Source organism: Colletotrichum higginsianum, chromosome 10 (genome assembly GCF_001672515.1).
Source record: "Colletotrichum higginsianum IMI 349063 chromosome 10, whole genome shotgun sequence".
Classification (NCBI taxonomy): Eukaryota; Fungi; Ascomycota; class Sordariomycetes; order Glomerellales; family Glomerellaceae; genus Colletotrichum; species Colletotrichum higginsianum.
Genome location: NC_030962.1, coordinates 2,126,067 through 2,154,050, shown reverse-complemented (window position 1 = coordinate 2,154,050; position 27,984 = coordinate 2,126,067). Strand labels below are relative to the sequence as shown.

The following is a 27,984-nucleotide window of genomic DNA, read 5'->3' as shown; positions in this document are numbered from 1 at the left end:
GGCTCTTTTACCAACCGTCCACAAACCAGATCAAACCCCGCCACGATGAAAATGATAGAAACACGGATGGAGATGTTTCAACAATCTCCGCAAGGCCTTATCCAATCAATCATCGTGCCGCGCCCCCTGAGAGCGGTTTGGTTACACACAGTATCCCGTTGCGCCCCCCTTCCCCTGCCTGGTCTTGAGTTGTACTCGGGCAGTCAAGCTCAAGGCGGCTGGAGAGGCGACCATCTCCCTCCCCTCCTCACCCTCTTCCGAGGCTGTTGGACTCTTTCCCCGCTGGCCAGCCTCAAAAAGCCGGGAGTGCCACTCTCTCCAAACAGAACCCCTGAAAAAGCATGGTTGGGACAACGGTGGAAACCTGGCGGGCTCGTGTCAGTACTAGCCCGCCAACCACATGCTTCTTTCTTGCTTCCTTTCTTCTCTTTTTCTGCCGTGGGCCGCACCCAACGTTCGGCGTCTCGTCTCGATACGGAAACGGCCTCATCCATTCGTCCAACCAACAACGCAATCGCCGAAACTGGAGCCAGCCCGGCGCTTGTCCTTGTAGCGGGCGGCATTACCCAGGTGGTATCCTTCGAGAAGGGAAACACCAACAGAAACCAGAAGATGTATTGCGATTACGACATGTGGCCCGCCGTCGCCATCCGCATTTGTCCTTGCACAAGAAAATATTCTTGGATCTGATGTACTCCGTAGACTGTTCCCTGTTCTCGTCCCGACTTATCCACTATAGAACGTATGGCAAAGCCACGGCCAATCCTGGCAGCCGCGACTGTGACAGGGTCCATGAGCTGAGCCTCAAGGCTCTCGGATACATCGAAGCCCCTCCATCACTTGCCCTTCCAGTCGTCTTCTCCTCCATGAGGGGGAAAGTTGAAAAGCTACTAACCCTTGACAACAGCATAGGGTTCTATGACGGCGGCGGCCAAAACCCTTCTCTCACTAGGAGCCGGGTTGCATCGTCTGTTCCTGCGGTCGTTCAACTAGAGCCAGAATGAAAGAAGCCAGAATGCTCGTGTAAGACATGTGAGTGCCACTAGGTGGCGTTACACCGCTCTTCGACATGACATGATTTCCCTCATGTGTTCCATTGGTTTAGAAGGAAGAAAGAAAACATGTCTCCCAACCCTGGTTTTCCCTTGGTTTGATGGATCAACCTGCAGCTGCGCCATGCCCACGACCGGCCGACTAAGCCCGTAACCGATCAATTCAGCAAAAGAGCGCCAAGATTTTGATTCGAAGTCATTGCCTACATTATTTGATCCATGCCTAGCCTGAAGGTTGACCAAGCAGGGTTCTGAGTTGGTAATTCTGAGGGGCCATCAACCTGGACCAGCCTGCTCTTTCGCCCGACGTTTTATCTGAGGAGAAGAACAAAAGAAAATGGTGTGAATTGGATTAGCTGCAAACCAGGGGCTCCGAACAATTCGGACTTCACCCAGCCACAAAAACAAAACAAAAAATGTGCCCAGTTGCAAGCTAGCCACGCAACAGGTGCATCAGTTCGAGACCAACGGAGGAGACGGTTGCTGGTTCCTTGAGTAAAGAGGGGGGGGGGGGTCACATCCACGCGTCCGGGCTCTCGCTCTCGATTGAATCAGGAATCAATTCTATGCAGATTTGTTGGTGTCCTGTAGGCTGCTGGCGACTTCACTACACGTGTGCTTGAAACAAACAAAGCGTCATTCGTCCGGCGAGATTCAGTACGAGGATGTGGGATCCGGCATGCATACTTGGAGGGGAAGTCGGCTGCGACAGGACGAAGTCGTGGCCTGGTGCTTCGTCTTCGTAATGGTATTAGGCCCGTCAGGGTCGACCCTGGCTGCTAAGCTGTGTTATATTGGATGTGAGGGGGCTCCTCTTGACTTGTTCTCCTGTCCTCCAGACTTCAAGTTGGCCGCCATGCAGCGGCTTATTGGCACTACATGTCACTTACCCTCTGCCTCTTGCAATGCCACCTATCATGTAGCACACGAACCGCCCCCAAGCCCTTAACTGCCAACCCTGAAGATCTTTCCCTGAGATGGTGGGGTCAGACTGTCCGTCATAGTACCGCACCTTGTAACCAAGATGTCTCTCCCGTTGGTGCTGCCGCCCACACGCCACAAGCAGGCCGAGATAGAGACGAACCCGATTCTCCGGGCCCCTCGAATCAGAGGGACCGCGTGGGTACAATGCTGAACGGATACGGTCTCCAATGACGAAATCTTGATAGACATTCTCCAGTCGTCTATGCGGGACTTGTGTTAAAAGAGAAAAATGGCGCTCGAAAGTCTGGGCTACGGTTGTGTAGCGACAATAAAAGTCCCGCTTTACAGCTCCGCCCTAGGGAATGCAAGCGATCAGGCGAAGTCGATTGGCGGCACTCTCATTGGGGATGACCTCCGCGAATTACAAGGATCGTTGCTAGCGAAGCTCTTGGATGTTGCGCTTTCATTGTACTTTTCGGAATCTTTCCTCGTTGTGGTACAGCTCATCACTCGCTAGCTGATGTCAGACCCCAATGTGGCATATCGCAAAGCACCCCTGGAGACTTAAAGTGTGGCCTTGAATGAACGCAAACTGCTCAAATCAGGCGGTTCTTGCTGCTTCAAGGGAGAGGTAGACGTAGGAACAAAGGTTACCTTGTCTCCTCGCCGTCAAAGTTTCGCTCCAGGAACTCCTCAAGCCAAGCCTCCATGTTGCATGATATGTCCGCATGCAACTTGAAGCGGGAACAAGATTCAATGTGTGGTCTCATTGACAGGGCAAATGGTAATAAGGAAGGAGGAGCTTGAGCACGGCCAGCTAGCTTCCAAGGGTGACCTGACGCTTGGCTGCAGCGTCCGATCCGACACGGGACTGGGGTGAATGCTACGCTCAACAACATTGCATGCGCGGCGTGCCGTTGGTTCCGCCGGGACGAAAAGACAATGACAGAACCGTGACTTGACAGTATGACGTGTAATCCAAGCTTCTCCCTGCAGTCGGCGATACCAACGGCCCAAGGGTTTGGTGGTGTTGCTGACTTGCTGCAGCATTGTGTGGCGGCTGCTGTTGAGCGCCAATTTTTGACGCTTGGTTGTTCTGCCGCTCGAATCCCCATGGTCCACGCCTCATTTCGATCCAAGACACTGAAAACGGCGAAGATGCCCATTTCGTCCTCGTGTGGCCCATCCCGGCAGACAGTAATTTGTGTGTGTCTAAGCTTGCACAGGTTGTGTTGTGCAGCGAAACATCGAGCATCGGGATAACTTTAACCGGCTGCTGGGATCCCCTGACGGATCTCCAGCGCATAGCGTGGCGTGGCGCTGAGGAGAGCCAAAAGTCCCTCGACATCGCTCGAATTCTCACGTCCTCGTCAATGGCCCGGAGCTGTGCGCTCTTACACAAAAGCAATCATGATTGGTTGCCAAGCAACACATGGTTCCCTGTAGGTCGGCGCGCGCGTGTTACGGATTGCATGCAGCTGCGTGTAACAAAATAAAAAACACTCGCTGTTCGCTCATCTCTGCAGGTCGCGTCGAATCTTGATGGCTGATACGCAGCAGGGTTATACTGCGATCCGCGCTCCATGATTCGTTGAAGCGAGTCGAGCTAGGCCCTGCAAACGCATTTCAGCTGGCTTATGTCGAATTGAGACCAGGAGTTTCATACGGTTTCGGCCAGGTAATGTCGGTGACGGCGGTGGCAGGATGGATGGGTTTGATAGCGCGTTCCAGCTGGACTGTAGAAGATTACCGTTCCGCCCGTTTGTCTCAACCGACTCTACGGTGTCATGCCAATCGACGATGGCTACCCATCGGCCGGGTTGTTCGTAGACACGAAACTCACATTGATATCGAGGAAACTGGGATTTTTTTGTGTTTTTTTGCCGTGTGCAAAAATAACTCGATGTGACGTATGGACAAAATACTAACTGAAGTTTTCCAAATTGCAAGGTGTGGTAACGCATTTGACCAGTATCCGTACATCTCACAACATTGTCGTTGCAAGGCGTTGATTGGTTTGCTTCAGGCCTAACTCCTCAGCGTGTCGTTTCTTGCTGACATAATGCATGCGAGCACGAGAACGGGCCGACATTTCTCCAAGAAGTGGCCAACTGCCCCGGGCTCAGGGTCCACATCTTTGAGGCTCATTCTGAATATCGCAAACGACTTTCAGTGAGATCGCCACCAGCCAACTGAATCAGTCTGGCCGAGGTAGAACTATCTGGTTTCACTTCTTGCTGGTGTTTTGAACCACGAGTGCGCCTACTCAAAACTTTTAGTTTCTCTGCTTCGGACCTTCCGCCCCGATATCTCCTCCGTCGCCTTCACTCACAACTGTTGTGTCAAAATGGACGCCGAAATCAGAACCGTGTTGCCCAACATCGACCCGGTCCTCTCTGAGTACTCGGTCGGCTACCTGACCCACGCCTCGACCATCTACTCTGATGAAGAGGACCAGTCTGGCCCTTCCCCTATCGCCGAGGCTGCTGCCACTGTCACCGAGTTGCTGCTCTCCGCCTCTGGAAAGCCGGATGCCAAGCTCCAGGAGAAGATTGAAAAGCTCGTTGAGAAATGGGTTGAGAAGTATACTGATGCCAATGGTGGTCTGAGGAGTGGCCCGTCTGCCGTGAAGCGACTTGATGAGACCTTTCAGGTCAGCTCGCAGCGAAACATGTCCTCCACACTGGCCGTGTCCACTGGAGCTGTCGACCTCGAGTCCGCAAATGCTCGTAAGGTTGAGTCCAAGGTCGATCGAAAGAAGCTGGAGAAGGCCGAGCGCAAGATTGCCGCCAAACAGCAGAAGAAGACATACAAGACGGTTGAGTACGAGGCGTCCAGGCTGCTGGACGAGCCGGAGTCCACTCAATCCTACGAAGAGTTCTATATGGCGGTCAACCCGCTGCAAATCGGTGGCTCCGGCGCCAATAAGACCAAAGACATCAAGCTGGACAACATCGATGTGTCCATTGGTGGCCAGCGCATTGTTACTGACACCGACTTGACCCTGTCCTACGGTCACAGATATGGTCTTGTTGGTCATAACGGTGTTGGTAAATCCACGCTACTCCGTGCTCTCTCTCGCAGAGAGCTGCCCATTCCGCCTCACATTACCATTCTCCACGTCGAACAGGAGGTAAGAACCATCGAATGCGCCGATTTAAAGTTACTTTATGGCTGACGCCCATCTAGCTTACTGGAGACGACACTCCCGCAATCCAAGCTGTTCTCGACGCCGATGTCTGGCGCAAGGTTCTGCTCAAGGAGCAGGCTGTAGGTTACCCCTTGAATATCGGTCACCTGAACATTGTGCCAGATGATGCTGACAGCTCGTTAGGAAATTACACAAAAGCTGGCAGACATCGAGAGTCAACGCACCGGCTTGGCCGACACCTCAGCCGACGCCGCCAGACTTGACAAAGAAAGAGAAGCCCAGGACAGCCGTCTCGGTGATATCCAGGGCAAACTGGCCGAGATGGAGTCTGACAAAGCCGAATCAAGAGCGGCAAGTATTCTGGCCGGTCTCGGTTTCTCGGCCGATCGCCAACAAAATGCTACCAAGACCTTCTCTGGTGGTTGGCGTATGCGTCTGGCTCTTGCAAGAGCGCTTTTTTGCGAGCCCGACTTGCTGCTTCTTGACGAGCCGTCCAACATGTTGGACGTTCCATCCATTGCCTTCCTTTCGAATTACCTTCAAGGATATCCTAGTACTGTCTTGGTCGTCTCTCACGACAGAGCCTTTCTCAACGAGATTGCGACGGATATCATTCACCAGCACTCCCAACGCCTCGATTACTACCGCGGCGCCAACTTCGAGTCCTTCTACGCCACCCGCGAAGAGCGAAAGAAGACGGCCAAGAGAGAGTACGAGAATCAGATGGCGCAGCGAGCCCATCTCCAGGCCTTCATCGACAAGTTTAGATACAACGCAGCCAAGTCTTCGGAAGCTCAGTCGCGCATCAAGAAACTCGAGAAGATGCCGGTGCTTGAACCGCCCGAGACCGAGTACAGTGTACACTTCAAGTTCCCCGACGTCGAGAAGATGACGCCTCCCATCATCCAGATGACCGGTGTGACATTTGGCTACAACAAGGACAACATTTTGCTGCGTAACGTAGACCTCGATGTGCAGCTAGATTCTCGAATCGGAATCGTCGGACCCAACGGCGCGGGTAAAACAACTGTGCTTAAGCTTTTGATTGGAAAGCTGTCGCCTACATCTGGTCTTATATCGCAGAACCCCCGTCTGCGTGTTGGTTTCTTTGCCCAACACCATGTCGATGCCTTGGATCTGACCATGAGCGCTGTTGGCTTCATGGCCAAGGAGTACCCGGGTAGGACGGATGAGGAGTACCGCAGACAGCTCGGTGCGTTTGGTATCACTGGTACGACGGGTCTGCAGAAGATGGCAGTGCTTTCCGGTGGTCAAAAGTCGCGTGTTGCTTTTGCGTGCCTTGCGCTGACGAACCCACACATCCTGGTTCTCGACGAGCCTTCTAACCATCTCGATATTGAGGCAATGGATGCGCTTGCTTCTGCTCTGAAAGAATTTCAGGGCGGTGTTCTCATGGTCTCTCACGACGTCACCATGTTGCAGACGGTGTGCACCTCTCTCTGGGTGTGCGATGGAGGCACGGTCGAGAAGTTCCCTGGTGACGTCCAGGCCTACAAGAAGAGAATTGCGTCCCAAGCTGATGCAGCCGGTGTTGTCAAGGCTCACTAAGGGAAGGGATATTTGTTCCTGGTGAAGCAAGTAGTCTAGATATATATCAAACCATCTTTGATGAATTAAAAGTCACAACGGCCCCCTTCCCCCTCCCGGGGGGGTATTTGGGGAAATTGAGCTGCGTCCTATCCAGCACAGTTTGATAGGTCTCAGGCACACCGGAGCTCCCCTGCGTTGTCGAGCCCCACTTGCAATTTAGTGTTTCTAGTCAGCGCTTGAAGACAGTACCAAGCAACGCGGTTGGTCGAGGCTCTATGAATTGACATTGGGCTGGTATTTACCTGCCAAGTCTTCACTTTTAATACAGTAGCAACCTCTCGCCGTCCGCACCTTCGTTGACGATTACGCGAGAGGCGTCAAGGTCCTAATGCCTTAGGTTGTGTGGGTGCCCCCAGACGTGTCGTTGGATGCTTGGATGCCTCAGCGCAGTCGGCCACCCCGGGTCTCGGAGAGATACAGAAGAAAAAGAGGGACTACTGTGTACGTACCCGGACGAGCGGCGCTGCCTGCCAATCTGCTGCCAGTCTTCCACCTCAACTCGCAAATGTAACCCCACCGTCAAATAGTGCCTTGCACTGGACTTTCCCCAATCGGGGACATGCACGGGCCCCAAAAGTAAACAAGCGAGCTGCACCCCTTCCCCTCTAGCCTGCCGCTAGCCTGTTGATGGGTCGCTGGCCTGTCTTCTGCTGTCCACCCGGGACCCGTGGCGGTGAACAAAATCACATCCGCCCGCAAACAAAAATCAACAACCTCTCCCCCTACCTAACCACACCTTGACCTCGCCCACTCTCCAACCACGTCCGCCTTGGAAGCTTCGTCCAGCTCTCAAGCACCTCGCACTCATCCTCCCCATTGCTCATCGTCGGCCCAGTCAGCTCAACACCTTCCCATCATCCAAAATGCGTGAGATCGTAAGTGGTCTTCTCTCCTGTCCATCAGTCAACACAACAAACCTGCGACGCGTCGGACGACAAATAATTGGGCTTGCCCCTGAGCAAACCCCGCCGACATTTCCACTCAACGCCGGCCCTCACCGAACACGGCCGCGATGCCATCACCAACTGCGCTCACCTTGGGGATATCTTGCTGACTTTTCTTTCTTCCTCTCTCGATAGGTTCACCTTCAGACCGGCCAGTGCGTAAGTCTCTCCTGATAGATGCTGCCGACCCAACGAATCTCAGTGCGGGGCTAACCTTTCTTCGAATAGGGTAACCAGATTGGTGCTGCCTTTTGGTGCGTAGCCAGACCGACGCCAACGGCTCGACGATATCGATCTCGAAAGGAAACAACTCATTGACTGTGGCGTAGGCAAAACATCTCTGGCGAACACGGCCTTGACAGCAATGGCGTGTATGTTGTCGACCTCCTGATCAGGCCCTGACCGCGAATTCACCGCTAATCCCCCCCAACAGGTACAACGGCACCTCTGAGCTCCAGCTCGAGCGCATGAGCGTCTACTTCAACGAAGTTTGTCATCCTAGTCCCCCAGTGTGCAGATAAACCTATTGACGAATACTGACCTTCTCACTTAACCAGGCTTCCGGCAACAAGTATGTCCCCCGCGCCGTCCTCGTCGACTTGGAGCCCGGTACCATGGACGCTGTCCGCGCTGGCCCCTTCGGCCAGCTCTTCCGCCCCGACAACTTCGTCTTCGGCCAGTCTGGTGCCGGCAACAACTGGGCCAAGGGTCACTACACCGAGGGAGCTGAGCTCGTCGACCAGGTCCTCGACGTCGTCCGCCGCGAGGCTGAGGGCTGTGACTGCCTCCAGGGTTTCCAGATTACCCACTCTCTCGGTGGTGGTACCGGTGCCGGTATGGGTACCCTGCTGATCTCCAAGATCCGCGAGGAGTTCCCCGATCGCATGATGGCCACCTTCTCCGTCGTCCCCTCCCCCAAGGTCTCTGACACTGTTGTTGAGCCTTACAACGCTACTCTTTCCGTCCACCAGCTGGTCGAGAACTCGGACGAGACCTTCTGCATTGACAACGAGGCTCTCTACGACATCTGCATGCGTACTCTCAAGCTTTCCAACCCCTCCTACGGCGACCTGAACCACCTTGTCTCTGCCGTCATGTCCGGTGTTACCACTTGCCTGCGTTTCCCTGGTCAGCTGAACTCTGACCTGCGCAAGCTGGCCGTCAACATGGTTCCTTTCCCCCGTCTCCACTTCTTTATGGTCGGCTTCGCTCCCCTGACCAGCCGTGGTGCCCACTCCTTCCGCGCCGTCAGCGTTCCCGAGCTCACCCAGCAAATGTTCGACCCCAAGAACATGATGGCTGCTTCCGACTTCCGCAACGGTCGCTACCTGACCTGCTCTGCCATCTTGTAAGTGCCTTTTATTCGGCGGCTCATTATCGAACTCTCCGCTAACCGTCCTACCCCCTCTTAGCCGTGGTAAGGTCGCCATGAAGGATGTTGAGGACCAGATGCGCAACGTCCAGAACAAGAACTCTTCCTACTTTGTCGAGTGGATTCCCAACAACGTCCAGACCGCTCTCTGCTCCATCCCCCCCCGCGGTCTCAAGATGTCCTCCACTTTTGTTGGCAACTCTACCGCCATTCAGGAGCTCTTCAAGCGTGTCGGCGAGCAGTTCACCGCCATGTTCCGTCGCAAGGCTTTCTTGCATTGGTACACTGGTGAGGGTATGGACGAGATGGAGTTTACTGAGGCCGAGTCCAACATGAACGACTTGGTCTCCGAGTACCAGCAGTACCAGGACGCTGGTGTTGACGAGGAGGAGGAGGAGTACGAGGAGGATGTCCCTCTTGAGGAGGAGGTTTAAACGTTCGCTGTCTGAAAACGTTTTCACCATGCCTATGTCTCTCGCCACCCCTTCCGTGGTGGCATTTCGCTTCGCGACTCTGGCTCCTTGCTGGAAAATGGGCTTCTAGATATACCTCTCTTAGTAGTTCGCCTGACGTATCAAAACGAGTACGAGGAATCAGAGATTACTCTGTACAAATTATTGGCAACCATCATTCTCGTTTCATGGCAGTTGTGACACAAGTGAACATGACAAACCCGTGACCGCCAAACCGAACAACTGTGAGATGTAAAGCGTGACCTCGAGCTGAATGGGGCCCAATCGGAAGGATCCGTTGGGTGGGTCGTCCATGGCTGACTAAGACGTGGAAAAGTTCCTGAAGGTCCTCAATTCCATCCGTCGAGCAACACCCGACGGAGCTCGCATTCGGGAGAGTGAAGCTTGCCATTCGACGACCACAATGCTTGCCTCCAGCCGCGGAACGGCATTGAGGCAGGCGTTCTCCGCCTCGCCGGCCACGGCGATACCGGCCTTTCTAGTGCCGGCTCTGCAACAGCAACAGCTCTTGTCCCGAAGACAATTCTCCTCGACGCCGACGCGGCACTCGAAGCTCGGCCGGACACCCCTTTCGATCCCGCCTGGCGTGGAGTTGGCCATCAGTGAACCAAAACTGAAGAAGGACCCGACGAGCTACCTCAAAGTGTACAAGAGGACTGTCACCGTCACGGGGCCTCTGGGTTCGTGCTTGTCTTGTCATAAACCAGCTCACGGGAGTAGAGGATTGGGGGATGCTAATATTTGATTCGGATCAGGCAAATTGGATCTTGAGATCCCGCCCTTCTTGAAGATTGACCACGATATCGAGGGCAAGCGGGCTGTTCTGAGCGTCGAGGACTCCAACGTCAAGGAGCAGAGCGAGATGTGGGGTGGGTTTTCTCTGATCTTCATTTGTTGCCTGAGGGGAGGGAGGTGACGCTTGATTGGCTCTCTGGCCTCACGGAGTTATTGATCGGAACATTTACTGACCGTTGCCTCGTCCAACAGGTACGACATGGGCCTATCTCCAGCGTTATATCATGGGCGTCTCGGAGGGTCACACGGCGATTCTCCGCCTCGTGGGCATCGGATACCGCGCGACCGTCGAGCAGCGCGGCGGCAAAGAGGAGTTTCCTGGCCAAAAGTTCCTCTGCCTGAAGCTGGGTTTCACGCACCCGGTTGAAATGGGCATCCCGCGGGGTGTCACGGCAACGGTGGCGAGCCCGACGCGCATCCTGCTCGAGGGTATCGACCGAGAGGAGATCATGAGCTTCGCCGGCCGCGTCCGCAAGTGGCGGCCGCCGGAACCGTACAAGGGCAAGGGTGTTTTCATCAACGACCAGACCATCAAGCTGAAGCAAAAGAAGATCAAATAGAAGACGATATGGCGGTGGTGGAAGGTTTGGTGGCACCGCTACTACGGGGCAAAATGTGGTGCGTGTCGACTTGAGAGCCGGAGGGATGTGTATAGATGTAAATCACTGTACGGACGGGGGATGGAAAAGACACATTGTATACTATTTTGTTTTTATTGCGCTGGTTCTTCTAAGAAAAGAGACAGATCTATCCCCTATGTTCTTTCTAGCTCGATTTTGAGCTCAAAACCTCCTGGACCACTCTCAAAACGTCACCGTGTACTGCGGCCGGCGCGGCAATAACGCCCTTGTTGTTTGCCAGAGTTCGGCCGACGGAGAAGTCCAACCTCTTGCCCTGAATATCCGTAACCTGACCACCGGCCTCGCGGACGATGAGGTCTCCCGCTGCGTGGTCCCAGATCTTCTCCTGGTACGTCGCCTTGACAGGCAGGCGCAAGTAGACATCACCGGCGCCGCGGGCAATGGATCCGTACTTGCTCTGGCTGTCCATACGCACACTGGGTTTGGTGATGCCGAGTTTGGCGGCGATCTTAGCCTGGTCGTCGTGGGCGCTATGGCCGGCCTCGACGCTCTCGCAGAAAGTGGCGGCCGACATCTCGGTGATGGGCCGCATGGAGATAGAGGTGCCCTCGGCGATGGCGCCCGTCCGCAAGGGGCGCGAGGTTGCGCCCTGGCCGAGAACGGCGGAGAAGATGACGCCGTAGCCCGTGTCGTCGTTGGCGTTGGAGCCGATGTCGGCGGTCAAGGGCGCCTGGTCGTCGACAGGGAGGTTGGGGCAGCCGAGGACGCCAACCTTGACGTCGCCGTCGACCATGAGGCCGAGGCAGACGGCGTACTGGCCGCCGCGGAGGAAGCCCTTTGTGCCGTCGATGGGATCAATGGCCCAGATGCGGCCGGCGGCGCCGCCCTTGCTGTTGCCGTGGTCGATAAGGTCCATCATGCTCTCGGATGACCGGATGGCGCCACCGAGGAAGGACTCAGCGGCCGGGTCGTCGAGCTTGGTGGTGCGGACGAGGTCCCAGATCTGGTCGCGCAGGGCGGGCTCGGAGCGCAGCTGGGCGGCCTCCTCCTCTGCGACGATCTCGTCATCGGGGAAGTGGTGGCGGAGGGCAGCGATGATGAGGGCCTGGGCGCCGAAGTCGCCGATGGTGACGGGGGACTTGTCATTCTTGTCGACGGTGCCTTTTGCCTTTTCGTGGAAGACACGCTTGGTGAGAATGGAGGCGCGCTGAACGGCCAGCTGGGCGACCTCGAGCTCCTTTGCGTACGAGGACATGGCGGGCGACGGGTTCCTAGATGGAGTCGAGAAGAGGGTGCGAGGGGGTTTGTTAAAGACTGTAGCAGGGAGGAAGTGGCTCGAGAGGAGGGAGAGCCGGGGGATGGCTCGTATGGACAGGATGGCCAGCGTCACGACGAGTACGGAAGAGAGGAGGAGGGTGAAGGGTATAGACGAGAGCCTAGTGGGGTTCCGTCTCGTTTTGTTTAATTGTTGAACGGCGAAGGGCATAGAACTCTAAGACGAAGTCAGAGGTGTGTGTGTTTGTGTTGTGTTAGAGCGAGCTTTTGGTCTGGTCTGGTCTGGTCTGACTGGGTGGTTCAAGCTACTGTTGCGTCATGTAAAGGGCACACCCATGACCTGCACAGGTGGGCAATTGGGCGTGGAAGGGCCAATGATGATAGGTGATAGCTATCAACTTTTTTACACAATCATCCACTTCTCGTCCAGGTGGATATGCGCGTGACTCGAAGGAGGGATGCTCTCTTAGCTCTGATGGTTTTGCTGGAAACTTGGAGCTGAGAATGCGTTGTTGACCAGGTCTTACCCCTCCATCCGTGCCTACTGCTCCAGGTGCCGGTGCGGGTGGGGGGGAGGGCCGTGGCCGACAGCCGACTGAGTGTACAACGACTGCCGCTGCAGGCACTGAGGCGAGAGCTTCAGCTTGTGGTGTTAGTGCCAAAGGTGCCCGGCCCTTGCAGTACACGCATAGGCCTACCTAGACACCTCAAAGTAGGTACCTCCCTTGGTACGTTCGGTAGGTACCAAGGCACCTGTGCACAACGTGCTGCAGCAGGGATCCACCGCCCAGGTGAGTGACAAAGTGAAGCCGGGCTGCAGACCCTGACCTCGAACTCTCATCGCCAATCGACCATCATCACTTCCACCACTGAAAACACCACCACATTAATCATTGTAACCCGCATCCTACTTCAACAACAATAGCTAAATACCAGAGCCAAACCAACAGACCAAACAGAGAAACAATGACGGCCGCCCCTCACCTCCGCTCCATCTACCGCTCCCTCTTGCGCGAGCTCCCACCCCGTCCCGTCCTCGCTCGCAAGCGCCCCCCAATCCACAACCGCCTGCGAGCCAGCTTCGCCCCGACCAAAGATAACTCCCTCGAGGCCGACACCGCGGCAGTTGCTGCCGCCGAGGCTGAGCAACTCGCCGCTTATCTCCGCGCACAGCGTACCTACGTCACCCTCCTCGAGCGCTACAACCCCGGCATGGACATGGACGAGGAGGAGCGCGTGCGCCTGTCGGCCCGGAGGGTTGGCATGGACCTGCCCAAGGAATTCAAAGACCGTCTTAATTGAGCGGTTTCGAAGATTGGCACGACCGGGAGACCGTTGAAGAATCGCGCGATATGCGGACGGATGCCAGTCGAATCACGAGGCTCGGCTGTACGGCGGAATCCCCCGACATCATCGTTCACTACTAGGAAACGAGGACCGAGTATCACAAGAGCCATCTTCTCGCCGATGACGCGAACACGCGACGGAAGTCATTTTTGTGTATTGTTATATCATTATGCATCTCCTTACACATGTACATTACACACGGCGGGCGTTTGGGTTGGAAAACATGCCAAAGAGACATTCATCCATATATGGCAGTCGGCTGAGAGCGAACCTTCCTCCTCCCTTTCCTTGGGGAACAGGATATTACACAATAACAACATGCTCGGAAAATATTTGCGGAAATGGGAATTTTACTCCCGTCTCCTGGTCTTAAGTCGACTAGTTTCCGGATTGCTGCAATCAATCCCCTAGTCTATGCAGGTTTTGTAAACAAGAGTCGTCTCATACGCAAAGGGGTATCAACGTCTTTGAAGCCTTGAATAATAATCATAACCCATCATCTTCCACCTCGAGATCTTTTTCGCCCCCGCCGGTATTCTAGACGCTGCCAACGCCGCCCTCTTCCAACGTCTCGTCCCACCCCCCCGTCTCCAGCAGATACTCGCCCAGCATCTGCTTGACGTTCCGTATGTTCTCGCCCAGGGCGCTGGTCCATTGATCCTGGACGACGCGCACCTTCTCCTTCAGGTCGTCCGTCAGCATCCGGCCCTCGTCGTGCCGTAGACGCTGCGCCCGCGCCTCGCGCTCTTCGTCGCCATACTCCCCGCCCTCGCCGTCCTCGGCCTCGCTTTGGACGGCCTTGGCCTTGGCGTGCGCCACGGCCTCCTTGACCTCGTGCAGCAGGCAGAGCAGGTTCGTCTGCGACTCGATGAACTGGTACGTGCTCTTCTCCGTATGCAGCAGCAAGCTGAACAGATACTGCAGCGGGTGCCGGCGGTACGACGGGTTCTCCTCGTACTCGGCCATCGGGATCTGGATGTTGAAGTCCTCTAGGTACGGCGGAATCTTCTCCAGCAGCCGGCGCAGAGGCGGTGCAATGTCCCAGAATGCCGAGAGCTGCACCTCAACGCCACGCATGACGTTCATCTCCATGACGGCCTGGAACTCCTGCGTGCGCGCAAGCACCTCGTGCGCGAACACCAGCTGCCGCTTCGCCGCGTCCTCGGCGAAGAATCCCACGGCGTTGCGGAGCTTCTCCTCGTTGCCCGCGAGCCGGTACGGCGTCAATACGACGTCGCGATACCGGTTATTGCGGTCTGTGAGAATGTCGTAGATGGCCCGGTGCAGCATCTCCCTGGCTTCGAAAATCCACTTGAGCAGCGTCAGTTTCTCGAGCAGTTCGGGCTTGTCATCGCCTTCCTCCTGCGGCATGTCCGCCGCGCTGGCGACGTCGTCAAAGAGACTGCTTGCCAGCTTGTCGAAGAGCTCTGTGGCCTTTGCGATGCGGCCCGTGACGAGATCGTTTAGCGGCATCACCACCTGGCTCTGAAACTGCTCAAACTCTGTCTTGCCGAGCTCTTTGAGCTTTTCTTTCTCGGCTGCTACCGAGTCTTGCTCGATGGCCGACGCCTCCGCGAATGACATGTTGCCGACGTTAACCTCCTGCTGGAGATTGTTCCGCAGAGCATGCCTCCGCTCAGAAGAGGCCTTCGCGGCCTCGTCGCGTTTTTTGGTGCTCGTCACCTGAAACCTCTCCTTGGTGGCTTCGATCTCGGAGAGGTCGCTGATTTGGCGTACGGCCATTCTTGTCTCGGCTAACTCTGGGTGGTTGTTGTTCACGGCCGGGTGGTGGCGGGGATAAGGCGGTGGCAGAGTAACGAGACGCGAGACGTCCAGGTGAGCAGGGTTTGGCGTCGTGGGCGAAGTCGAAGATCCGAGGGAGTCTGCAGAGTACCTCGATGGCTGCGGGGTAACTACCGGCTCCGGCTCGTGCCATCCCGTCTTCTCGGGAGGGTACGCATTCGAAGACCTCGAGTCGCTGGGCCCCGCGAACCCATCATGTCTTTGCGGGCTATCTTCCCACTGAAGCGCTTCCCGTGCTTCCTTGGGCACTCCCATGTACTTGGACTCCCTCTTGGATCTTTCAATCAGCTTACCACCCGCACCTGAAGAATCTGCTTCCCACCACCTGCTTGCTGGGCGACCTCGGGAGTCGCCGTCATAGTTATCGCTGACACTGAGACTCAATATCGGGGAGAGGGAAGGCATGTAATTGGACGAGTAATTGGGGTTGTTGGCGGGCCCTCCAATAGGCGAACCTGGCACGTTTGCTGATAAGGGGGCTGAACTGGTCTCTCCGGGCGTCTCACGATAGATGGAGTTGAGCGAACCGCGATGCGATCTTGTAGGCTCAGACGACTGGGGCGTCCACTCGACCTGCGAGGCTCCGGACTCTCGCCTCGCCACCATGGGGCGGAATAGGTCTCTTGTCAGGTCGAATATCTCTGAGCCCATGGCGCCGATTGCCGACGAGTATCTTTCGCGCCTGATCCTGGACTCACTGACGATAAAGTCGGCAAACAGCCGCACTCGCTCGGCATCGGTGGCCGACGCTGACTCTTTCATGGCGAAGGCTTGGAATCGTTCTACCGTCTCACTGCAAAATTGGTCGGCAGTCTGTGTGATGACGGTATGCTTGGTGGTCGAGATAGATGCCGAAGGGGGCCCATCTGCAGGGGTCATGGAGCTGAACCTTGTTTGTGAGCTGGACGCCGATCGAGTTTGAGGAGGTGTTGGCAATGCCTTCGGGACAACGCATGGCGATCCATCGTCCACTGGGGCACCTTTTGACGGGTGAGGCGAGAAAGGCGGCGTTGCGGCTTCGATGCGAGGCCGTTGAGATGGCCCGGGCGCTGCTCGTGGTGTTGTGGACTGCTCACCGGTTCTGGGGGTGTCCATTGCTATCCGGCCTCCGCTTCTTGGTGTTGATCTACTGATGGTCAGGCGGCGAGAAAGGGCACCTTCGTTTGGAACGACAATGTCGCTAAGCTGAACCGGGTTGATGGCCCCATCTATAGAATTGTGCGATACTCCGTGTCTAGTGCGGCTTTCTGCACGACGTTGCACGATGGTCTTGTCATGACGGACTGCTCTGGCCCGGCTCAGACTTCCGCCAGAGCTCAGTGCCCCAGAGTTGCTCGACTCTCCCGTCTGAGTCGAGCTTGCGGCGCTGGCGGTGTCGATAGTCAGGCCCGGAGATGGCCTACGCTGAGATGCACGGTTGGCAGCTTCAGGCTGGTCAACCCAGTCTGCCGGAGTCGGTGGCACTGGTCCCAGAGCTGCCACACCGCTCGGCGGGGGCCGTCTCTTGGGCGGCGATGACACGGGTGTTGTCGTTCTATGTGAGCTTTGAACACTCTGTGATCGGGATGAGGCCGGTGGAGGCACTGGCGGCGGTGGTGGAAGAGGCATTCCTGGCTCCCATCTTGTCTGTGACGCTGACCGTGAGCGAGCCGAAGTTGGTGTCTCAATAGCACTTGCAGAGGCAGCTCGTCGAGCCGCAGGCGGGCCCTGTGATGAGTCGGAATCGTTGCGACGTAGCATGTGATGTGGAATCTGTATTTGAAGAGGAGCAGGTCTTGATAGCGAGGTCGGCGGCATGGGCTCGGGGGGGCTTGAATCATGATGTTCTCTACTTCTTCTGAGGGAAGAGAAACCAAAGCGTCTTTCGCGGGAGCCTGCCCTACCAATAACGCCCGGTGGCGGGGGAAACGATGTGTTCGTGCAAGGCTCCGGAGACGGCCTGTGAAGATTCGTTGGAGGTATGCGTGCCGCCGATGTATTGGCCGCTGGCGATGATTCAAAGATACCGCTCGGCGGTCGCTGGCTCCGTGGAGGGCTGTATGGAGGCGGAGGCAATGGTGATCCTTTGTACATTATTCAGCAAGGAAAACTTGGTGCATTGGGGTTGGACAGAAGTGTTACCCTGCTCAGGAAACTGATGGGGCCGCTCGGGAACGGTAGCAGGTGATGCTATCCATTCTTGCGGGTTGTAGGGCTGGATTGCGCTTGCCGGCGTGTGAGCCGAGTGCAAGTAAGTTGAGGAAACGCCAGACAGCGGGGTGTTAACATGGCCGTGATATGAACCCAGAGACTGAGTTAACAGCGGATTGAGACCCTGTCGCAACCGGGTTGGGTCGCGAGGGTTACTCATGATCAGCCGAGTCGGTAGAAGCTGAGTGACTTGAGGAACGGCTAGGACTTGAGTGAAGATTGAGATTCGGAGGGACGTCCGCCCGGAGAAGATATGAGATACTTCGAGTCGTGCTGCAGTCAAATGGACGGGCTTAAGCCAGCAACAACTGGCCTGTCAGTCTCTTTGCACTTCTCTTTCTCTCTTTGCCAATCCGTTGGAATTTGACCGATGGGATGGCCAGTCTCATGCCGCGAAAGACGCCGCACAACCAAGACTGTAGACAGGCAACCGGCAGGTAAGGTCGTCACACCGAAAGGTGGGAGAGCGCGGCTGAAGCAAAGGGAACGAAATGTTGGTGGGAGGATGTAGAAGATAAAGAGATGTCTATGGCCAGGTCTGTTTTGGTTGCAGCTGCAGCTGCAGTGTGGTCAACCTCCTGCATAAGGAGGGAGGTGCACACATGCCTCCCACGTACAGGGGGTCAACCCTGTGACACTCAAGTCTTGGGGGAGGTCGAGACAAGACATTTGAAAGAGAGGGAGGGGTTCGGAGAGAGCGGGCTCTCGGTAGCACGATGGCGAGACAGGAATAGCAGTCAAGTCCCGGAGCAAAAGCGTGATGGTGGACCTGAAGGTCTAGGCTAAGGCAGTCGACGCTCGGCGACGAGTTTGATGTGGATGTGGCAAACACAACGCCTTTCAGATGAGCGACTTGCCCACTCCCTGTATTGCTGTATGACACATGTGTACTTCATAGCGGGACTCAGTACATGGCAGGGGAACTGATGTAAGTAGTGTAGTGTGCGGATAGTTGAAAAACGATGGATGGTGCGTCCGGTCCCTTCCGTCGTCCACGAAACGCACTTGCTTGCTGGTAGTACCAGTGTGACGAAGGGTGCCGCTGGATGGCGATGGGAGCTATCAACTTCCCATGTGGCTGCAACTGCTTGACAACGTGCAGATGCCGATGAATGCGCGGTACTGCCATCCACGCTGCTGCTGTTGACGTTGTCTCGGTCTCCATTATTGCATTCTCTGGCTTTCATTTCTTTTGGAGTGATGGAATGACGCGGTACTGGCACAGCCGTCCGTCGACCGGCATTCTGGAGAAGAGGGGGAAGGAGGGCTCATAGTCAAGATCGCAGCATCGGGTCGATATGGTTAGCCGGACCATGAGCATAAGACTTCGGCATGAGCAACCAACGAGAAGACGCGAGCATAGAGGACAGGCAGCCTTGAGATCCTTGACAAGCTCTCGTAGCGACCTGCCACGGCGCAGGTGTAGGAAGAGGGAACGGGAGTGAGCATCGCGTCAGGGGCTGGTTGAAAGTGGGCTGTCTTTTTGATGGAGCCAAGAGAAGAACCCGGTGGAGGTGTTGGGGAGAGACAGTAACGATTGGTCGGCTGTCTGACGGAAGGTCGGTCTATTCTTGGATCCCTTCAAGGACCCTGGCTAGTCGAGCGTGCATGATGAGGTTGTGATTGGCTGGTGATGTTGTGAAAGGAGGTGTCGAGGTGGTTGTCGGCGCTTAAAATGCTCGTTGATTTGCCCAAGAATCCAACCGCCTCTGTCCACCTCCAGGCCGTGTCTTCTTCGACGCTCGCCCGCCCCGTTGAGCTTGGATGTGTGATTCGATTCATGGGCCGGCAGCCTCATGGTCACGCATTAGCGTCTGGCAAGCTTTGGTACTTGGAAGTCAGCTACCATGCGATTGGGGGCTGCTCTTACCGACTCCATTACTCACCTACAAAAGCAGTTGCTTGCGAAGAAGGCTTGTCGCCAACGGTGGTTGGTTTGGAGGTGTCTAATGTACCGAAGGACTTTGCCACATGATGCGGAGCCTCTCCAACGTGATTATGTATTCGTAGTGTATCCGTATACCAGAGTGAGGTTCCACGGGCACGGAGCGCGCTGCGGGGAGACTCAAGAACAGACGGAAAGGCGGTGTTCTATAGATTGCCACGACCTACGATTCGCCGAACCTGGCATTTGGCTCGCGAAACATCCATGAGTCTAGAATCAATCTCGCCGGGACATCTCCAGATTAGTGTTTGTCTAAGTCTCACATTACAGGCAGGCTTCGCGTGTCACCGTGTATCAGGACGAACGCAACTCGGGTTCTCTCGTTACTACTGCGAGATGTGCCGAGATGACATCGACACTTCTCATGGTGACGTCGCACGAGTGCGATGGGAAGAACATCGGCCATTGCAAGGTGTACAAGCCCTACAAAGAGAGGCGGCGACAACAGGCAAAGTGCGGACCGTGGGTGATCGGGAGCGACCAAATCCGACTTCCAAAGATCTACTTGGAGGCCGGGTCGGCCTGCGAGCTCGCTGTCTCTTAGGTCCTGACCCTACGTGCGGGGGCTACGCGCTGCCATCTCGGGGAGCTGGCCTGGTTGAGCAATTACCAGGATCGCGTAGCTGCATGCTTGTAGGTGCCTGCCTGTCTACCTGAATGTTCGCCGTCGTCTAGATAGTGGCGCGCCAACCGGATTCTGGTCTGGGAAGAGAAGAGACAGAGCAGAGTCATGGGCAACAATGGGGCATTATCCGTGACATTCAAAAGACTGTCGCCTCCGGACCATTCGTCCGATAATCCAACTTCAGTGGAAGACAATTGCGATATCCCACTACAGCCTACAAGAAGTCTTGTTTATGTAATCCATCCAAGGGATCCATTACAATGTTAATAAAGAAAAGCAAGCAACGGGTAGCGATGCCGCATTGCAGCCTGACCTGAAACTTCTAGCTAGCAAGTGAGACCAGCAGAGGAAGAGGAAAGGGGGGAAAAAGAAGGCGATTGAAACACAAACATGTCCAGCACAAATTCTTGTGCAAATTGGTTGATGACATTGAGGAAACCGCCAATCTGAACAGAGTTGTCGCCGTTGCCTTCCCTTCAGATGGGCGTGCTGTCAGCCTTCAGTCGCAGTTTCCTTGACCCAATGGAATGGAAAGGCACAGCTCTGAACCATAAAGCCATCAAGCTCCCGTACAGCTTCGGGAACACAAGCTACCTAGGTACCTAGGTAGGCAGATGGGGAGGTAGGCAGCAAGTTGGGGAATGGAGCTGAAGGTGGGGGAGCCGCAAGAACGGGCAAACCAAACGGCCGAAAATTTACCGCCCGGCGGAGGCCCGTCAGAATTCTAGAGCTTTCTTTCAAAAGAAGGTCCCGCGCTCAGAATCAATTCCTTCTTCTCTTTCTTTCCATGCGCAAACGCTCCTGGACATGACACACCAACGCGCCAATCCGCACTGAGGTAAGGACACAGTCCTCCATTACCCTTCCCCCTTTTAACTACCCCGCGCCTCCCAACATGATGATACGCCAGCTGGCACCAGTCATAGAGTGATTTGTACTCCTTCTTTGATGAAAAACGCTGCGGTCTTTTGACCAACCACTGATCCGGGACACATACCAATCTTCCTTCTACACCCTTTCACCATCGTCTCGTTTCCTTTTGCTAACCGCAACTCGGAACCCACAGTCACACGTTCTCCTACCTCGCAGCCTGAAATCAGAAACCGAGTCACCGCCGACAAAATGGTCCTCCATAACCCCAACAACTGGCACTGGGTCAACAAGGATGCCTCGGCCTGGGCAAAGCAGTATCTTGAGGAGAGCTTGACGAAAGTCGAGTCCACCGATGGCGGTGTCACGGCAAAGATTAGCAAGGTTGTGAGCATGGATGGCGACGTCGACGTTAGCCAGAGGAAGGGCAAGGTCATCACCATTTACGATGTGAAGCTCGTCTTAGAATACACCGGTAGGTCATACTTCAATGCAAACACATGTCTTTCATCCCATAAAATCTCGTTCAAGCAACGACAAGCCTCTGCCTGCTATTGCCTCATATTCCGTGTGAAGTAGTTGATTGGAGCCTCGCTAACGCAGCGTAGGCACCACCTCTGAAGAGACTGAAGTCTCTGGCACCATCACCGTTCCTGAGGTTGCCCACGATACTGAGGAAGATGAGTTTGTGGTGGGTCCCAAGTGAAATCTCTGCCATCTCCAAGACCCAGTTTCGCTGAATATCTCCGCCCAAACAGTTCGACATCGACATTTACTCCGACTCCAAGGAGAAGCAGCCCGTCAAGGACCTGGTCCGTTCCAAGCTCCTGCCCCAGCTGCGCCAGGAGTTCCTCAAGCTCCCCGGAGCCTTGATCACTGAGCACGGAAAGGACATTCAGCATGCTCCGGGCTCCAACCCTTCGAGCGGCTTCTCCACGCCCAAGTACCACGGCCAAGTGTCGGCTGCGAAGCCCGCTTCAAACTCGGCGAGCGTCAAGAGCAGTAACGGTAGCGTCGTTAACACCATGACCCTTACCGACACAGCCGAGTTCCGCACCACGGCCGAGGAGGCCTACCAGACCTTTGTTGACCCCGCTCGCATCGCCGCCTTCACCCGCGCCCCCCCAAAGGTGTTCCAGGGAGCCATCAAGGGCGCCAAGTTCGAGTTGTTTGACGGAAACGTCACTGGCGAGTACCTCGAGCTCGACGCTCCCAAAAAGATTGTTCAGAGCTGGCGCCTGAAGCAGTGGCCCGAGGGTCATTTCTCCAAGCTTAGCATCGAATTCGACCAAAACGACGTCGATCACGTCACACTGATGCGTGTCAAATGGGAAGGTGTCCCCGTCGGCGAGGAGGAGGCTACTAAGCGCAACTGGCAAGAATACTATGTCAACAGCATCAAGCGCACCTTTGGGTATGTTCTCCTTCCTACAACTTCACAACAACTGCCCACACGGTACTAACAAATGCCTTAGTTTCGGCACCATTTTGTAAATGCATGCTCCTGGCCAAGGAGAGGCGTTCAAGGCGCTCGGCGGCTGCCAAACAAGCTACCTGACAAGGAAGCTCAATGTGTTAAATGGCCAGCCATATTGGATGAGCGGTGCGGAGGACAGTGGCATACATCGCCAGGTTTTCAGGGTTGGCCTTACAGATCCTGAGTGGCTGGGCGTCCGAGGTTCCATGGGTTCAGACGCTCTAGTTACGAGCTAGATGAGACATGTTGAAATGAAACGAAGATAAACATTGAACTTGCGCTATGGCCTAACATACAATTTCCCCGAGCTCTGCTGTTACATGGGCACACTTGAGAGATGACAACAGAGGAATGAAGCAGAGGCTAAGCAGCTGGTGCATGATGAAGCTGGGCAACTTTTATTTGAGACGATGCGCTGCATCAAACCTATCCTATGTACGATATATTCATCTGAGCTGGCGCCATGCTAGAAAGGTCAGGATTTAGATGTATGCCTCTGGCGCCAGGGGTCCTCCACAGACGGCTGGTCGCGCCTGACGTTGAAGTCGTAGTCAGAGACAAAGATGTCCGCCATATTATCCCATAGGCCCAGATCGTACAAGTTTTCGACATCCTTGAGGTTCCATACCCGCTCCCACTCACCCTCGCCCGGCCCGTGATCCGGAGGAGGCATCCCATCATCGGTCCTTGCCAATACCTGCTGGGCATCTAGGGGCCAGCGTGTCCGCTCTGGCTCGAAACGAGTATCCTTTATACGATTCGTAGGCATGTTGCGCTTGAAAGCGCAACCGTCGTCCATTTCTGCCTTCCAGTCTGACCACTTTAAAGACTCGTTGGTTGTGGTGCCGCAGTAGATTAGCCAGACTGTGTAGCTCAGTAGTCCCCAGACCAAGGGGGACGTCATGGCCGCGAGTAGGGTAACCGCGCCCATGCCGACATTGTCCTGCAGAGCCCAGCTCCAGACGAGCAGATACTCCTTGACCTCCATGCCCTTGGGCGGCCAAATCGACCATGCCGGGTACTGCGAGCCGACTTTACCAGACAGCAGGCTGAAGCCAAGCAGAGCGCCGTAGGAGGTGAGTAGGGCCGTGGATAGCAAGAGCAGGACGAAATAGTGCTGGTTTCGGTAGCCGACGCAGCCGTTGATGAAGATGCAGTGGTGATCAAGCTTGGCGACGCAGCGCTTGCAGATGCTGCAGTGCTTAGAGCGAGGCGGCTTGATGAGATTGCAGGTGCTACATATTTGGCCGGGGAAGAAGATGGAGTAGTCGTATGGGTAAAGGGACATGTAGTATGCGTGGTTCTCAGACGTGATGTAGCCCGGGTCAGCCATGACGGACAGGTAGAGAAAGAGGTAGGGTAGAAAGATGGCGACAGAGCCTGTGATCTTGTGGAAGAGGGGAAGCTGGGGCCAGGCGCCGGGTAGGTACAAATATTCCGATACGGAGAGAATGAGAAGGAAGAATATCTGGGGACGTCAGCTTGTCACAACACAGAGCGTACGACGCTTGCTCATCTTGTCGAGGCACTTACAACGACGGTGGGATGTCGATCATGCATCATGTAGTTGCCGAAGCGCATCATGGAGGTTGAGAACCTCCCTCCCGTCAAGAGTTTGTCTACAGCCAAGAAGGCATTAGGGATATGAATCCACATAAGCCTATGCAATGTTGCAATGGGTGTGTGCCTGATGATGGTTAGCAAATGGATTTACGGCGCGATATATGATATACAGCATTCTGGGCTGGGTATGGTGACAAACCTCAAAGCCGGCAATCGGCCGAAAAAGGCGACGAAGACCGTAAAGGAGATGCCCAGCACGAGGAGTGCCACATTCCTGAGGGTCCCCATGATAACCGTATTCTAAACTTCTACGACTTCCCAGAGATCATGCTCTATTAGAAGAGGGACAGCATGCAAGGGTTGGTAGAGCGGCGTTCTGCCTAGGTAGAGAGCTCAGGCAGGAAATCAGCCGAAGCGGGCAGTGCAGCAACAAACTCTCAAATCCGCGGACTGTAGCGAGTAAAACCTGAGGTATCAGCCCAGGCCCACCACCTTGCCCAAAGCACCGGAACACAGCAGAACGATCTAGGAGCTCAGCTGATCTGGCGCACCTGGTCGAAAGTCCGTTGTGACTTTTGAGCGATGTCAGCAAAAGTGCAACATCATTGCATCTCAGAAGAGGTCACAGCGTTGAGTTAGACGGTTTCCAGGTTCCCGTTGTGCATATGTAGCAAAAAGGTTGTACACTGACCATCTTTTAAATACATAAACTCTCACACGTGATTACGCGACAAAGGTACCTAGATTGTGCAAGTCACGCGTCACCTTCTTCCTACCTACATCGTGTCAAAGGTCGAATGAGAAAAGGTGCAGATGCAGCATCGTCTGCAGGATCCAACCGAAGTATGCAGCTTTTCCCGCACACAAATTATACCAGCAGTTGTTTGGTTTCATCGTAATTTTCTCTCTCTTTTTCGTTGAGTGAAGGCGCGACCTCGCTGCGAATCCCCTCAAACACACCTGACACGCTTATTCTTGCTTCTGTGCAGTGCTTAACTAGCACGCTAGTGGCAAAGAACCAACCAGGAGCATTCATCACGGTCTCATTCCATTCGCAGACCTAATTCTTCTTCGACGGTGTTTTTGAAAACATAAACAGTGGCGCACAAGGCATCGTCAGGACCAGACTGGACAAATCTACGGAGGCCATCCACTTCTCAACTCTCAGAATCATCAAATCTCCCCAGATGTCGGCGGCGATTACGTATCACGGAGTACCCGGTGCTCAGGGTACACTTTTCAGAGAAACCAGCTTCTTTGTCACGCAGCGCGTTCCCGACAGGAAAAACATCCTGGATCTGATTACGGTATACATGTGCCCTAGTTCTAAGTACGACGAGGTCGCAAAAGCTTACGTCAATAGCAAAATGGCGGTAAGATTGTCAAGTTGGACAAGCAGGCGGACATGGTCATCGCCGATCACGTCAGGCCAGATTGCCCCTTGGGATCACTTCATTGGAAGTTTATCAAGGATTCCGTCGACAACGGTGCTTTGCAGGAGACAGACAAGTATCTTATTCACCCGTCTCCCGTAGCGTCGCGTGCGGTCGGACATTCTCGCTCCGCTGTATTGTCGGCGCCAATCAAAGGAACCCGCACTCCGTTCAACACAGCCGACGATGCGAGTCTGACCAAATGGGTCCTCTCTCACCCGCCTAACAAGAGGAGCGGCAACGAAATCTACAAGGCATTTGAAGGGATCGTAAGTATGTCTAAGAGTGCAACATAGCTTGTGATTAACGTGCGACAGAACAATCGTCATACTTCGCAGTCTTGGAGAGATCGCTGGGTGAAGAAGGTCTCCAAGTTGTCTCAGGCCGCCCTAGAGAGCTTGGCTGCTTCCGCTCCCGAGGCTCAGCCCCTGGTGCCATCACCAACCCCGTCCTCTACTAGACGTGCTGGACTTGCTCAAGCGGGAAGGAGACGATCGCCTTCTCGGGTTGCATCACCTGCTGCTCGATCATCTGCACCAGAGACTCAGCGGGTCAGAGACTTCCAAGAGACAGAAGTCAAAGCAGAACTCACCCCCACAAAGAAACTCACATTCACCAATACGGAAAACGATCTGCTTCTCCAGGAGGCCAGAGAGCATGGCCCCCCATTCACCACTCGCTTTTTCCAGGAGTTCGCAGAAAGAGTACGTTCCTCTTTCCCTCGGCGAACACCGGCACTGAGCTAACATTTGACAGCACCCTGTTCATTCCTGGGCTGTTTGGAAAAGGCACTGGACAGATGTCTTGAAAGCGCGGTTGGATGAGGACGTTGAGGACGAACCCCCTTTGCCGAAGGAGCCACGGGCGAACAGCATGTCCAGTCCAGACACAGGCCGCAGCAGCGAACCGAGTCGACGCAAGGAAATGACCAGGCAGCCTGATAGAATCTCTGATATCCAGAATTTGGAGCCTGTTGCGCCACCAGTTAAAGCTGTAGTGAAAGAGGATGACGGCAAGAAGGTGTCAGAGCCCCAACGCGATGGCGAAGCGTCTCAAGGTGTTTCAAGGGAAGATTTTTTCGATCATCTGAAGGCGTTCCGGGAGTACGGAGGATTAGATGCTGGTATCAACCCCGAAGTCAATGGGCAGCCCATCGACATATGGCTCCTTTGGCAAGCGGTGAGGGGCCAATACCAGCAAGGGGGTGTCGAAATTGACTGGGAAGCGGCCGCTATCGCTGTGGGCTTGCAGAGTGAAGCTTCTCAGCCACTACAGCAATGCTACATGGAGTACGTCGCCGATTTCGCTGCCAGTGGTATGTTGGACGAATCCGATGCAGAGTCCGAGGACGATGAGTCTGAGGTAGAATTGCCGCCCCAAGATTCTCGATCAGATGTTCTTATCGCGACCTCCCAGAAGAGGCCAGCCCTCGCTGTGGAGACTTCCGTTACACCTTCGACCCCAAGTAACAGAAAGAAGCGACAGCGTCTCGGCGCAAACGATGAAATTCCTTCAACCCCCGATGAGAGATTAGGGATTGCCAGTTTCGGAAATCTTGGCCCTAGCCCTTCGCTCAGCGCTGGGCGGGTTTTCAGGAGGAACTATGACGAGGAAGACATGGGAGTAGACGGGAACCTTGAGCAACCCCTCATCGGAAGGGGTCCTCGCTTCGAACCAGAGACGCAAGACTTCGCCTTCGCCTTCGAAGCTTCTCCTCAACAGGACTCTCAAGTCAGTGGCGAGTTTGATATCTCGCCGTCGCAGCAACTACTTAGTGAAGTCGACGCTGTGACTCCCGTGCCTCTGTATTTCAGGGACAAAGGCAAGAGCAGCGAGAGGGTTCCAGTCTCAAACCCCGTCCTAGTCCGGAATCTTCAAGCCTTAGCAGTCGAAGAAGCCGTTGAAGAAGCCGTCAGAGAACAGACAGAACGAGCCATCCCCGACTCCCAAGAATCAGCTGATAAGACCGCCGAGCTCGAGGACTTGATCGATCGCTTCGACAACTTTGGCTACTCGCGCGAGGATATTGTTACGGCGCTCAACGCCACATCACTCTGCACACCGCTGGCCACAGATGTGCTGAAATACCTCAAACAGCACAAAGAGTTGCCCCACAACTGGCAAGGCGTCTGGACGGAGAACGACGACAAGCGACTCCGACGGGTTGATGACGCGGACCAGCGAGCCGGGCCTGATAGAGCTAGGCTGCAAAAGTACTGGGACTATCTGGTAAAAAAACACATGCCAGAGCGGATCGAGCGAAGAAGGGAGTTTTTAGCATATCTGGATGAGATCGCTGAGAGCTCTCAGTGATCTGGCAGAATATGATGCCGTCACTTGACAAGACCGTTCTCTTAGGCCATGAAGGCGCTCCCTTGCGAGTCATGGGTTTGATGTCCATTCGGGTGTTTGCAATCTAGCGCTACTTACCTTGAACAGTTAATCTTCAACATAAATCTTTACCGTTATCCTGTTGTCCATCAGCCCGTCTAACACCTTTTTCCCATCCCGAGTCAGATGGGTTAAGTGACCGGGTGGTGCACAGAAGTATCG

General features: G+C 55.0%; 11 protein-coding genes across 11 annotated transcripts; 7 read left to right on the top strand and 4 right to left on the bottom strand.

Annotated features, from left to right (window-relative positions):
* Nucleotides 1–3,437: 3,437 nt before the first annotated feature.
* CH63R_14127 (uncharacterized protein) lies at nt 3,438–3,940 on the bottom strand (the record flags this gene model as incomplete). The annotated part of the gene is made up of 2 exons (XM_018309101.1): nt 3,438–3,589; nt 3,643–3,940. 2 exons carry the CDS (start codon nt 3,938–3,940, stop codon nt 3,438–3,440), a joined length of 450 nt encoding a protein of 149 aa, XP_018151419.1.
* A 383-nt stretch (nt 3,941–4,323) lies between these two features.
* Nucleotides 4,324–6,696, top strand: CH63R_14126 (ABC transporter; the record flags this gene model as incomplete). The annotated part of the gene is made up of 3 exons (XM_018309100.1): nt 4,324–5,109; nt 5,166–5,246; nt 5,311–6,696. 3 exons carry the CDS (start codon nt 4,324–4,326, stop codon nt 6,694–6,696), a joined length of 2,253 nt encoding a protein of 750 aa, XP_018151418.1.
* A 905-nt stretch (nt 6,697–7,601) lies between these two features.
* Nucleotides 7,602–9,488, top strand: CH63R_14125 (beta-tubulin; the record flags this gene model as incomplete). Its single annotated transcript, XM_018309099.1, has 7 exons — nt 7,602–7,613; nt 7,818–7,841; nt 7,911–7,936; nt 8,012–8,053; nt 8,116–8,170; nt 8,240–9,030; nt 9,095–9,488. The coding sequence occupies 7 exons, from the start codon at nt 7,602–7,604 to the stop codon at nt 9,486–9,488; spliced, it is 1,344 nt and encodes a 447-aa protein (XP_018151417.1).
* Nucleotides 9,489–9,930: 442 nt separating this feature from the next.
* CH63R_14124 (Ribosomal protein L6) lies at nt 9,931–10,882 on the top strand (the record flags this gene model as incomplete). The annotated part of the gene is made up of 3 exons (XM_018309098.1): nt 9,931–10,207; nt 10,283–10,396; nt 10,515–10,882. The coding sequence occupies 3 exons, from the start codon at nt 9,931–9,933 to the stop codon at nt 10,880–10,882; spliced, it is 759 nt and encodes a 252-aa protein (XP_018151416.1).
* A 205-nt stretch (nt 10,883–11,087) lies between these two features.
* CH63R_14123 (3',5'-bisphosphate nucleotidase) lies at nt 11,088–12,158 on the bottom strand (the record flags this gene model as incomplete). Its single annotated transcript, XM_018309097.1, has 1 exon — nt 11,088–12,158. The coding sequence occupies one exon, from the start codon at nt 12,156–12,158 to the stop codon at nt 11,088–11,090; it is 1,071 nt and encodes a 356-aa protein (XP_018151415.1).
* A 986-nt stretch (nt 12,159–13,144) lies between these two features.
* Nucleotides 13,145–13,480, top strand: CH63R_14122 (FMC1 protein family; the record flags this gene model as incomplete). Its single annotated transcript, XM_018309096.1, has 1 exon — nt 13,145–13,480. The coding sequence occupies one exon, from the start codon at nt 13,145–13,147 to the stop codon at nt 13,478–13,480; it is 336 nt and encodes a 111-aa protein (XP_018151414.1).
* Nucleotides 13,481–14,062: 582 nt separating this feature from the next.
* CH63R_14121 (uncharacterized protein) lies at nt 14,063–17,678 on the bottom strand (the record flags this gene model as incomplete). The annotated part of the gene is made up of 2 exons (XM_018309095.1): nt 14,063–17,391; nt 17,450–17,678. The coding sequence occupies 2 exons, from the start codon at nt 17,676–17,678 to the stop codon at nt 14,063–14,065; spliced, it is 3,558 nt and encodes a 1,185-aa protein (XP_018151413.1).
* Nucleotides 17,679–19,809: 2,131 nt separating this feature from the next.
* Nucleotides 19,810–20,007, top strand: CH63R_14120 (uncharacterized protein; the record flags this gene model as incomplete). The annotated part of the gene is made up of 1 exon (XM_018309094.1): nt 19,810–20,007. One exon carries the CDS (start codon nt 19,810–19,812, stop codon nt 20,005–20,007), a length of 198 nt encoding a protein of 65 aa, XP_018151412.1.
* A 1,203-nt stretch (nt 20,008–21,210) lies between these two features.
* Nucleotides 21,211–22,452, top strand: CH63R_14119 (Aha1 domain family; the record flags this gene model as incomplete). The annotated part of the gene is made up of 4 exons (XM_018309093.1): nt 21,211–21,433; nt 21,567–21,649; nt 21,717–22,372; nt 22,434–22,452. The coding sequence occupies 4 exons, from the start codon at nt 21,211–21,213 to the stop codon at nt 22,450–22,452; spliced, it is 981 nt and encodes a 326-aa protein (XP_018151411.1).
* A 458-nt stretch (nt 22,453–22,910) lies between these two features.
* CH63R_14118 (Palmitoyltransferase) lies at nt 22,911–24,286 on the bottom strand (the record flags this gene model as incomplete). The annotated part of the gene is made up of 3 exons (XM_018309092.1): nt 22,911–23,903; nt 23,969–24,122; nt 24,198–24,286. 3 exons carry the CDS (start codon nt 24,284–24,286, stop codon nt 22,911–22,913), a joined length of 1,236 nt encoding a protein of 411 aa, XP_018151410.1.
* An 899-nt stretch (nt 24,287–25,185) lies between these two features.
* Nucleotides 25,186–27,744, top strand: CH63R_14117 (Rap1 Myb domain-containing protein; the record flags this gene model as incomplete). Its single annotated transcript, XM_018309091.1, has 4 exons — nt 25,186–25,305; nt 25,362–25,700; nt 25,749–26,135; nt 26,188–27,744. The coding sequence occupies 4 exons, from the start codon at nt 25,186–25,188 to the stop codon at nt 27,742–27,744; spliced, it is 2,403 nt and encodes an 800-aa protein (XP_018151409.1).
* Between the last annotated feature and the right edge of the window lie 240 nt (nt 27,745–27,984).